Here is a 12,635-nt window from a genome sequence, read left to right as displayed (position 1 = left end):
AAGACACATCTAATGAGCCTGTGAACACAAAGGCCAATCAGAGATGTTTACGAATCCACTAACACTCACAGAGATGCAGCTATAGTGAGCATTGATGCTCCCTGGTTTTCACGGTGCATTGTGGAACTTTTTAGGGAGCGAACATTTCAGTGCACTCAAAGGATTCTGTGACTGAGACAGCCCTTAAAATGGTTGACTCCCTGATCAGTGCCCTGACTATTGAACTAGGGAGCTGACTGAGACGCACCCAGTCTCAAAAATGCGGATTGAACACGGGTGAATTATGCATATGATTTATATTGCAATGTTATAATGAACTATATGTCTTTCTCCACTGACTTTCTAAGTTATCAATAGTTATCTTTCAAAGAAAAGCAATAACTTTGTCAGGTTATTAAATTACTTTCCACAGGGATGAAGAAAAATAATAATATCATAGCCCACTTTTCACAATCCAGTCAAATCCTAATGGTTAAATTTAAGCTGTGTCCTATTTTATTTCCCACTTTCACATTACAGAAGTTTTATTCAGACATAATTATGTTTGTTAATATAAATGAAAGCTATTATAGTTGTGCTTCCTGTTTTTAATATAAGCAGAAATGTATCACTCAGGCTCTGTCGATGTCAGGTAAGAGTACTTGCCTGATTTTCTGTGTCCTGAGGGGAGGAGACAGTCATCACATGATAAACCTCAGCTTCTTTCTGTTCCTCCGAAGACCTGAGGTTGACTGTCATCCCACTGTTCTCAACTACTGCACCTGGTTGTCATGGATACAACATATGAATATTTCAGACTGAATGCAAAGTACAGTATGATGTGATATCTGTGCTCAATGTCCAAGAACAACAAACTCAATAAAAATACCACAATAAAAAAATAACTCTATCATTAAACCACGCATATTTACAGGAACAAGAGTCTTTGTCAAGTATACATACAGTTTGATAGCCTGAAACATGCTTATACATTCAACTATGTTCTCGGTAGGCTGAACGTGATGTTTCCAGCAGCTTTGATTTGTCTCTGTTATGGGGACTCTACTGCAGTTGAGAGGAAAGCAAAATAGCATTAAATTCTCGCTCCGTCAAGGATGAATTCTTGTTCGTGCAGCTGGGGTGTGTGTTTTTTTCTTTGGCAGCACCAGTCTCTAAGCAACACGGAGGCTCTTTTTACTGTGAGCAGTGATCTTGGCTTTAAGTAAATATTGGTTTAGGCCAACACAGGAAGAGGTTTGGGATCTACACCGGCGTACTGTTGCCCGGGACTCATAACTTGCATGTACTGTCCACACACTTTTGGACAGCAGACGCTCTAAGTACACTAAACATTTAACAGCAAACATTTTAAAGGTCAGTGTTTTCCAAAGCATCTCTGCTTGATAACTTTTATTTACTTACATAGGTTTCTTTCCAGTGTGAGGTTTTGGACAGTCTGTTTCAGTTTTGAAACATGAAACACCAAACTAATATTGACTCTAAATAAGCCCAACACAGGTTTTATTCAATTGCTAAAATTCAGTGTGTCAAGTCTGAATATGATACAAAACTAATATTCACTCAAAAAAAGCCCAACACAGACTTTATTCATCACCAAAAAGTTTTCCCCCAATCAGAGCTAGGCCGATATTAAGGTCAACTCAACCTACTGTATGAGAAATACAGCAGTTTAAGTTTAACAGTAAGACCTACTGTATCCCAAAATAAATAATAAAAGATTTTTTTAAATACATTTTTGAGAATTTAGATTGCAAAACTTATATATATATATATAATATTTTCAAATAGAAAACAGTCATTTTAAATTGTAATAATATTTCACAATATGACTGTTTTTTCTGTATTTCTAATTAAGTAAATGCACCCGTGGTGAGCAGACGAAACTTCTTTTAAAAACATAAAAAATCTTACCGATTAAATATTATACCTACTATAATATTTAATATTTAATCGGTAAGATTTTTTATGTTTTTAAAAGAAGTTTCGTCTGCTCACCACTTGATTTAATGCATCCTTGCTGAAAAAAATATTAACTTCTTTAAATTCTTCTCAAAAAAATAAAAATAAAAATTCTTACTGACCCAAACTTTTGAACGGTAGTGTAAAATGTTACAAAAGCACTGTATTTCAGATAAATGCTGTTCTTTTGAACTTTCTATTCATCAAGGAATCCTGAAAAAAATACACAACTGTTTTCAACATTGAAAATAATCATAAATATTTCTTGAGCAGCAGATCAGCATATTAGAATGATTTCTGAAGGATCATGTGACACTGAAGACTGGAGTAATGATGCTGAAAATTCAGCTTTGCCAACACAAGAATAAATTACTTTGTAAAATATATTCAAATAGAAAACAGTTATTTTAAATTGTAATAATTTTTCACAATATTATTGTTTTTACTGTATTTTTAATTAAATAAATTAAAGGGATAGTTCACCCAAAAATGAAAATTTGATGTTTATCTGCTTACCCCCAGTGCATCCAAGATGTAGGTGACTTTTTTTCTTCAGTCGAACGCAAATTATGATTTTTACCTGCAACCGCTGCCGTCTGTCAGTCAAATAATAGCAGTAGATGGGAACTTCAACTATAACAGTAAATAAAACTTGCTTAGACAAATCAAAATTAAAACCTGCAGCTCGTGACGGCACATTAATGTCCTAAGACACAAAACGATCGGTTTGTGAGAGAAACCGAACATTATTTATATCATTTTTACCTCTAATACACCACTATGTCCAACTTCGTTCAGCATCCTGTTAGTGAGGTCAAAAAACGCGTTGTGATGACAGAAGTGATGTCTCGCCCATATACTTCAATGAGAGCTAGACATCACTTCCGTTGTCAGAGCGCGATCAGACCTCACTAACCGGAAGTTGAACGAAGTTGGACATAGTGGTGTATTAGAGGTAAAAAATTATATAAATACTGTTCGGTTTCTCGCACAAACCGATCGTTTCGTGTCTCAGGACATCAATGTGCCGTCACGAGCCGCAGGGTTTAATTTGGATTTGTCTATGGAAGTTTTTTCGACTCTTATTGTTCAAGTTCCCAATCACTGCTATTATTTTCTGAATCGGGCTTAAAAAAAATAATAATAGTTAATCTGTACTTTAAATTCATCCGTTACTTCAGCAGAAGAACACACATCGAGCAGGGAATAATCGAATAAACATTAGCGAGGAGAGCTCAGCGTCTTTGTGGTTGTGTTTGGACACCGTTCACAGGCTGTGTAAGAGGATGCTCAGAGTGGGAGTGGGATTCATTTCCGCCCGGTTCCCCGAGCCTGAGTTCTGATGAAGTATCCAGATCGCCTGACTTCCTCTGTGTCAGCCTCAGCTCGCACTTTCACACAGAAAATCTGAAGCAAAAACAGCTCAATTCCCTGCGTCCACATAACACGGGTAGTGTGAGACATGCCCCATTAGAGACGCCCCCACGGAGGGCCAGTAACACCAACAAAGGCGTACAAGAAGGGGACGTGGCCACCCAAATGGCCAGAGAAAATTGACGGGCAACAAAAAAGATTAATGGTGACAGGAAAACAATATAAAAAAGTGAGACAAGGTTTATATGTTTGTAGTACATGCGTCAAACATAGAGACCTTTAACATGTCACACTGGCTTTACTGTTATTGCTTAAGGCACGTGACGAGAAACAGTCTGTAAATTCTGTGTGAAGTTTTATCTATTTATTTTCTATGGTAAAAGTGTGTGTATGTGCAGAACAATAATGTTGATTGTCTGAGTGATGGTATATACCCGTGTGTTCAGCGAGCACTTGTCCAGGTGACGTGAGCGTTGCGTGAGGCGAGATCTCTGTGGTTCTGGGCTGTGTGTATCTCTGCTGATCTATAAGTGAGTGTCCAGTCAGCACACTCTCTTCTACGGCCGTCAGCAGCGGTCTCTGACCCTCACTGACCTCTCCGCTGCTCTCCTCCTCCCACCATCTCTGAGGAAAAGAGGAATTATTATGATCATCTATTTTAACACATCCTCTTGCGCCATCTACTGGAGTGGAACTAGCAATACTTCAATAAGACATGATTAACATGAATAAAAACCTTGAAAAAAAAGGGTAAAACAGGAAATAATGCTCTGAAAAATCATATGACAACAATAGTTTTATGTTTTTATCTTCATATTTATACATCTAACACTACACTTAATGGTGGGCAAGAAAAGATTTAATATAAAGTCATTTTAATATAAAGTAAATATTTAATATAAGTAAATGTTGTAATTTAGAACATTACAGTAAATATTCTAAAATAAATATTATATATTTTTTAACGCATTTAATATTAAATAAGACAAAACTTCACATACAATGTAAAATATATTTATTCTTTATGTTTTTTTCCCAGTATAAATGGGTCTTCACACATAAAAATACAAAGATGTCATGTTTTTATAAAAAGTCTGAAAATCCCTGTTTTTTGATAAACATCACCAACTTCACAGGTACAGCCCTTATAATAAGTAACAATAAGTAATTTGCAAATGCTCTGCAAATCTATTTGACCAAATCATAAAAAGAACCAGTTGAAAAGAATTATTTGTTCCTGATCCTTAGTGAATCAGACTGCTTCAGGTGAGTCATGTGATACCTCTGGCTGCTGAGATTGGCTAACAGGGCCACGTTCCATCCTGGCCAACAGAGACAGGACGGGATCATGATGAGCAGGGTGGCGTGGAGCTCTGATCACCTGACCCTCACTGGGTGGATCATAATCCTGAAAGAAAAACCAAAAGCTTTATATAAAATCAGAGCATTTGTTTGGTGTATACACATCTGGAAAATCTGTGTGGCATTAGTTTTATTGCACAATGTAATGTCCCCCCCCCCCCCCACACACACATTTCCAAAACACTTTCATCCAAAATGACTTGGAAATTCTGATCAGATTTAGTGTTTTCCACAATGCTAATCATGACAGATGATTGTTAAATAAGCAATAACTGTGTTACTGGCTGTCTCCCTAGTTTAATAAATGGTGAGGTAAGACATGGCATTCAAACATTCACCATATCTTGGACTCCATGCAGGGAGCTGTTCAGGCTGGTCATCAAATTAGGCAGAAGGACTCCTTCCTGTTCCAGAACTGGGGAGGGAAAAAACAACAGATTTAGATATCATTGGAACACTACATATAATGGGATATATATAGAAATAAGTCTCTTACACTCACCAAGGCTTCTTTTATTTGATCTCCCTGGTGGGAGATTTGAATATATTTTAAAATGAAATTTATTTCTGTGATGTGAAACTGAATTTTCAGCATCATTACTCCAGTCTTCAGTGTCACATGATCCTTCAGAAATCATTCTAATATGCTGATTTCTTATTATCAATGTTTAAAAGAGTTATGCTGCTTAACATTTTTGTAGAAACCATGATTTACTACAATTCAAAATTTAGGGTAATTAATTAAAAAAGAAAAAAATAAATTAATATGTTTTAATGACACATTAAATTGATCAAACAAGACAGTAAAATTCATCAAAGAATCCTGAAAAAATGTATCACAGTTTTCCACAAAAACATTAAGCAGCAAAAACTGTTTTCAACATTGATAATAATAAAAAAAATGTTTCTTAAACAGCAGATCAGCATATTAGAATGATTTCTGAAGGATCATTTGACACTGAAGACTGGAGTAATGATGCTGAAACTTCTGCTTTGCCATCACAGGAATAATTGACCTTTTTAAAATATATTCAAATAGAAAACAGTTCTTTTCATTGCAATAATATTCTTTAATATTAATTTTTTACTGTTTTAAGAACCTTAAAAGGTGCCCTAGAGGTGCCTTTTCAAAAGATGTAATATAAGTCTAAGGTGTCTGTGACGAGCAGGGCGGGCGAGAGCCGTGAGGGAACGGCGCGAGGCCGGTGACGCGAGTGATAATGAGCGTCACCTGCGAGGCGTGCCGGCCTCGAGTCTCTCACGGAGGAGCTCCGGAGGCATAAAAGGAGGAGCGACTACAATGAAAGACGAGAGAGGACCAGGCCTGGACTTTATTTTATGTTTTGTTATGTTTGTGTGGCCGGCAGACGTCCGCGAGGGTCTGCCGGCATTACTTTCGTTTTGTTTGTTTATTTTATATTAAAGTTTGGTTGAATGTTCGCCGGTTCCCGCCTCCTTCTTCCCACATCTACTAACCTCGTTACAGTGTCCCCTGAACGTGTCTGTGAAGTTTCAGCTCAAAATACCCCATAGATTTTTTTTAATTAATTTTTTTTAACTGCCTATTTTGAGCCATTATTACATATGCACCGATTAAGCGTGCGGCCCCTTTAAATCTCCCGCTCCTCTGCCGCCGTGAGCTGTCAACTGCCTTAAACAGCAAACACAAAGTTCACACAGCTAATATAACCCTCAAAATGGATCTTTACAAAGTGTTCATCATGCATACATCGATTCCTGTGAGTATAGTATTTATTTGGATGTTTACATTTGATTCTGAATGAGTTTGAGGCTGTGATCCGTGGCTAACGGCTAATGCTACACTGTTGGAGAGATTTATAAAGAATGAAGTTGTGTTTATGAATTATACAGACTGCAAGTGTTTAATAATGAAAATAGCGACGGCTCTTGTCTCTGTGAATACAGTAATAAACGATGGTAACTTTAACCACATTTAACAGTACATTAGCAACATGCTAACGAAACATTTAGAAAGACAATTTACAAATATCACTAAAAATATCATGTAATCATGGATCATGTCAGTTATTATTGCTCCATCTGCCATTTTTTGCTATTGTCCTTGCTTGCTTAGTCTGATGATTCAGCTCTGCACATCCAGATGTTTTGCCCTTGTGTAATGCCTTGAACATGGGCTGGCATATGCAAATATTGGGGTCATACATATTAATGATATGTATCGTTTAAACAAATGAGATTTATATAAGAAGGAGGAAACAGTGGAGTTTGAGACTCACTGTATGTCATTTTCATGTACTGAACTCTTGTTATTCACCTATGCTGACATAAATTATTTTTTTCAATCTAGGGCACCTTTAATTATTACAAACTTTTGACCAGCAGTGCATTTATACGTGTATAATTAAATAATAGATTTAGGCATTGTTTGTGGGTTTATGAGACATTGCCTGTGTAGGGTGTTTCATATCAGTCATTCATAAACATTCATTTTGTTCTTAAAAGGCATCTGCTTAAGTAGATACTGAGGTTTTGGATCAGTCTGGCTGTGTGAGTGTATGTTGGACCGACTGTGTACCTCTGACTGCCGCCATCTGGCCGTGAGTGAGCAGCAGCTCTCCCTCTGAGATGTGTCTGGCTGGCGTCTCCGTCTCAGTGACAGTCACACTGGAACTAGAGCTGCTCTCCTCTGAGGAGGAGGAGGAGGAGGAAGAGGACTCAGGAGGAGGTTCCTGGCTTACAAGAGGAAGAGGAGGTGGGGTAGTAGTTGGTTTGGAGGGGAGTGGTGAAGATAAATGGATGACTGTTTTTTCCTCATCGTCCTCTTGGATTACTGACATCACACTGCATGTCAGAGAGATGGAGGGTGTTAGTGAGTGATATGTTATAGAGCAAAGGCACATATTCCATCTACACTGATATAAAAGACATACAAGTTAAACATTAATAACAATAATAATACAAAGAGGAAATTAGGTGCAGTTTTAAAGTGCTGTAGCAGCAGCTTTTAATTCCAAGGTTAGAAAGGATAGAAAAAAAGCCATGAAACACTAAATTACACTGCTTTGCTTTCACTCAATATGGGTATATAATGTAAGATACAAAAATATTGTCAAATATTACTTAAAAATAATAACAAATCTAGCATTTACTTCACTAAATTAGTTAACTGAGATGAGACAGGGTGATTTTGAACGGATGTTCTACTCCACCTACTGAATTGTCATCAGCGTCTCAAAAAATGGTGTTCACATGCAAGTTTACATTTAAGACTTGAACTAAATTTATTTCAGGTGTTGATAGAGAGCAATTATATAAAAATCCTCTTTATTGAGAATTTGGTTGAAAAGTTAACACATCATAGTTGTGAGACAAAATATGAGTACAGTTATTAAAAAATAAATATATGAATAAATAAGCAAATAAATCCTTTAAAAAGTGTGTGACATTGTTGAACCTCTAACCTATAACCTAATATATATATATATATATATATATATATATATATATATATATATATATATATATAATTTTATATTTTTGTTTTTCTCAAGTTCAATATATATTTTATTCAATATGAAGGAAGTTTTAGAGGTAGTGAGAGATGATTTAATTTAATATAATTTGAACAAAATAAATATAAAATCAAATGAAATGGTACATTTGGGTTTTATACTGATCATCTCATTGTCAAAGTGGAAATGTTTTCTCCCATGTTCCTAGAATTAGTCATATATTTACTGTTTTGAACAGCAGGTGGCACTGTGGGCATATATTCTGCATCCTCGACAGGCGTCACAAAATTCATTGCCAAGCCTACATTTAGAGGTATAAATACTACCCATTTTGTACTGAAAAACATAAATAAGTAAAAAGATACAGTGTGGTTCACTATGGTTCGTCATGAATACATTGTCAATGCATGAACCATAGCTTTTGATTCCGTCCTCTGCTTTTCTGCACAAATAAATTGAATATTTGTGTGTGTTTTATTTTCTCTGCCTCAATAAATTAATGAAAGAATGAAAATGTGGTAATTACACATACACTGATTCTGGCTGTTGTTCCTGCCTCTCGCTATGTGGTTCTTCCTCCTCCTCCAGGGGAAGCTCTCTTCTTCCCCATGGGTGATGCTGCAGGGTGGCTGACTCTGGGCTCTGATTGGCTGGTGGAGGAGAGGGTGTGGCCACCCTGGTGGGAGATGGGATCGGTGTGGTAGTCGGTGTGCCCACAGGAATTCTATCTGGACCTGAAACAAAGGCAGAATGGTTGTAGAGCTGAATGATGTGTGTGAACAACTGTGCTAACACCTTTACAAATATCTGCTGTGTCTGTTGGCACCATGTATAAGGCAAGTGATTCAGTATGTTCATAAAAGTTTCATAAAAATCCCTGTCAGACCTGGTGAAGCAGATTCCTGATGGTTTTTCTTGGGAGACAGAGCCGCAGAAAGATGTTCGGAGAGATCAGGGGTTCTGACAGGAGATGGCGGCTCTTTCAAGCTGGGCTCAGGAGTGGGTGCCGGTGTTGGTACCATAGTAACCTCCTGCAATATTAGCACAATATCATCACATCTTTTATATCATAACCCAGTATTTAAGGTAATATCATTATCATTGACAAACATATGGAAGCTTGCTTGCATCACAGAATCAAAAATAAATAAGGTTGTAATAATTTTTTTTTCTTTTTTCCTCGCAATTGTAAATTTATCTCACAATTCTGATTTTTTTCTCACAACTGCAAGTTTATAACTTGCAATTCTGACTTTATTTCTCACAAACTTGGAATTCTGACTGAATTCTTAAAATTGTGAGATATAAACTTGCAATTATGAGAAAAAGAATTTTCTCACATGCAAGTTCATATCTCGCAATTCTCACATTTTTCATGCAATTGCGAATTTATATCCCACAATTCTGACTTTATTCTGACACAAAGTCTGATAAAATCTCACAACTGTGAGATAAAAAGTTTCAATTACTTTTTTAAAATCTTTTATTCCATGGTGGAAACACGCTTCCATACAACTGAGACTATGTTTGGATGCCAGTACCTCCAGAGTATCCTGTGTTTGGACAGGGGCAGTAGGTGCTCTCTGTGTCTCTCTCTGTCCCAGCATCACAGCAACAGTTTCAGCCAGCACTTCATTTACACACTGTCTTATGAGCTCAGAGTCCACTGGTACGCCTGTGTCCACAAACAACTGAAGACCACCACCGCCTGCAGCTTCCACTGCCACACAAACACACAGAGACAGGAAGATTACCATGCATATATTCCACTTTTATCTTTTTTATATATACTGTATGTACCAAAAATCTGGAGTTTATTCCTATCAAATGCTTGTCTGATTTAGCAACAGTAACCAATACGGGTGGAGCTTAGTGAACGGTTAACTGCTGACATTTAAAGAGAGCTTATTTTACAAAATATTTACTCAAAATTCGCATTAAAATATGCAAGATGTATTAAATAATTTATAATAAATTGTTATTAAAATGTATATTTATTACTTGTTATCCACTGACAGGGCTGATGGTGGACTAATAGATATTCTGACACATCATTTTCTGGCTCTAAATGCTGACTAAAGCTTTTTGCAATATTTTTATTGACAAAGACAATAGAGGGGTTTAAAAGAAATGCAATGTGTTGTGGGTAATGGGATCAGGACAAAGCACAGTCCTGGATTCAAACCTGGATTTGAAACCACAAGGCCAGAGTTCTGACCCATCATCACTTTCAACAAGAACATTGCTAATATTTAAAATTTCACATCAAATTAAAAAGCTAAAACTCTTAATGTGCATTCAAATAATAATAATGCATGCAATACATATCTACAATCTTGTCATTTCTACAGTATTCTGAAGTTTCTCATGAAGCACTTCTATTTGAGTTTACCAGCAAAGTCATTTCAAATAACCAATTTGAGACCCGCTTTACCTCTCATCCAGTCTATTCTGAATTCTTGCACCCGTAAGCATTTTGGACCGGTGCTATTAAAAAACTAATATACAGAACTGACATTCTTGGCAGGGCCCTCATTTCCTTTAGTCTAGGGCAAGACTGGGTTCAAACACAAATAGAGTTCCTCTACAGGAGGAAGAGTCCAGTCAGTCTGCGAATATGCTGACAACAGTTTGCTGCGAGCCTCCTCTGCAAATTTGATACATCATTGATCTTTCTATTAAATGAAAGTGAGAATTAATGAGGCAGGACCTCCGCGCCAACTGAGCAGAAGTGACGCGACGGAGACGGAAGGATGGAGCGAAGGAGGAGTAAAGGGGCTGAGCACAAGCAATCGTGCTTTAATGAGGAAATACAATCTCGCTGCGCGCTGACATGCTTGACAAATGCGTTGCTCGCATTCGTAGACGCTATAAATCAAAATTATGAGCTTGTAGACTGGAACCTGGTGCAGCTGGACAATTCTTGCTGGTTTATGTCATGCGTTATTGATTGTGTTGTTGATTTTTAACATTGACCAGACGCATTGGTGAAGATGTATGATGGCTGAATCGCAGACCGACAAACTTCTAAAGCTTGTAAACTGGGAGCTTTCAAAGGTGTTTAATGCCTAACTTGCTCATTGCTTATTTTATAAATGGTAAAAAAGCCCCTATCCACCAAAGAGTACAAAATTAAACGGGTAATTAAGAGATAAAGTTTAAAATAAGAAAGTCACATTGTGAGATCTGAAATTGCAATAAAATAATAATAATAATAAATAACACATTGTCACCTATGTCTGATGTCACACTATCCTCCGATTCTGATTGGCCGGCTGGATCAGTCTGGCTGGGCTGAGGGAACATTCCAGTGATCATTCTGGCCATGAGCTGTTGCTCCACCCTATGACAGAAATGACAACACAGTGCTATAGTGTCATGCTATAATGACGTCATTAGCAATCTAGCCATTCACTACTTTAACTGATATAACAATAAATTAAGCTAAATTTAGCCCTGAACATTCAGCAATCACTCATTTAGTAGATCCACAGAAGGGCTTTTCACACTGCGCTTAACCCTGGGTTATCTTCATTCTAAACAACACTTTTAACCCTGGGTAAAGGAACGTTTCACACTTGTAATTTAGAAGCAGGGTTAGCACTGCTTTTTACCCAGGGTTTGCACCGCTTTTGTTAGAGCTAGAGCTTTTATGTTAACAGGTCGCGTGCTGCGTTTATCCAATCAATGACACTGACACCGCATATATGCAAAAAAGAACGATAACCCAGGGACATATAGGAATGTCAGAAATGCCATTTCTCCTTGCAGATCTGTCAGGTTCGATGGTAAACGTTGGTGGACAGCCATTTTTAGGTCTCTCCAGAGATGCTCAATTGGGTTTAAGTCAGGGCTCTGGCTGGGCCATTCAAGAACAGTCATGGAGTTGTTGTGAAGCCACTCCTTCGTTATTTTAGCTGCGTGCTTAGGGTCATTGTCTTGTTGGAAGGTAAACCTTCGGCCCAGTCTGAGGTCCTGAGCACTCTGGAGAAGGTTTTCATCCAGGATATCCCTGTACTTGGCCGCATTCATCTTTCCCTTGATTGCAACCACTCGTCCTTTCCCTGCAGCTGAAAAACACCCCCACAGCATGATGCTGCCACCACCATGCTTCACTGTTGGGACTGTATTGGACAGGTGATGAGCAGTGCCTGGTTTTCTCCACACACACCGCTTAGAAAGTTCTATCTTGGTCTCATCAGACCAGAGAATCTTATTTCTCACCATCTTGGCAAACTCCATGCGGGCTTTCATGTGTCTTGCACTGAGGAGAGGCTTCCGTCGGGCCACTCTGCCATAAAGCCCCGACTGGTGGAGGGCTGCAGTGATGGTTGACTTTCTACAACTTTCTCCCATCTCCCGACTGCATCTCTGGAGCTCAGCCACAGTGATTTTTGGGTTCTTCTTTACCTCTCTCACAAAGGCTCTGCTCCCCCGATAGCTCAG

At 37.8% G+C, this 12,635-nt stretch overlaps 1 protein-coding gene across 2 annotated transcripts in view; it reads right to left on the bottom strand.

The window, feature by feature from the left end:
- Positions 1 to 12,635, bottom strand: part of kiaa0586 (KIAA0586 ortholog) — a 152,013-nt gene that overhangs the window by 43,359 nt on the left and 96,019 nt on the right. For both annotated transcript variants that reach the window (XM_067367071.1, XM_067367072.1), the window contains exons 21-29: positions 11,423 to 11,532; positions 9,731 to 9,909; positions 9,076 to 9,220; positions 8,722 to 8,923; positions 7,253 to 7,518; positions 5,034 to 5,110; positions 4,616 to 4,741; positions 3,768 to 3,957; positions 646 to 761 (exon numbers count right to left, since the gene is read on the bottom strand). In XM_067367071.1, coding sequence (XP_067223172.1) covers positions 646 to 761; positions 3,768 to 3,957; positions 4,616 to 4,741; positions 5,034 to 5,110; positions 7,253 to 7,518; positions 8,722 to 8,923; positions 9,076 to 9,220; positions 9,731 to 9,909; positions 11,423 to 11,532 — 1,411 coding nt within the window. The remainder of the gene's footprint in view (positions 1 to 645; positions 762 to 3,767; positions 3,958 to 4,615; positions 4,742 to 5,033; positions 5,111 to 7,252; positions 7,519 to 8,721; positions 8,924 to 9,075; positions 9,221 to 9,730; positions 9,910 to 11,422; positions 11,533 to 12,635) is intronic.

Source organism: Chanodichthys erythropterus, chromosome 18, assembly GCF_024489055.1.
Source record: "Chanodichthys erythropterus isolate Z2021 chromosome 18, ASM2448905v1, whole genome shotgun sequence".
In the NCBI taxonomy this organism is placed as follows: domain Eukaryota; kingdom Metazoa; phylum Chordata; class Actinopteri; order Cypriniformes; family Xenocyprididae; genus Chanodichthys; species Chanodichthys erythropterus.
This window is presented reverse-complemented; position numbering and strand designations above follow the sequence as displayed.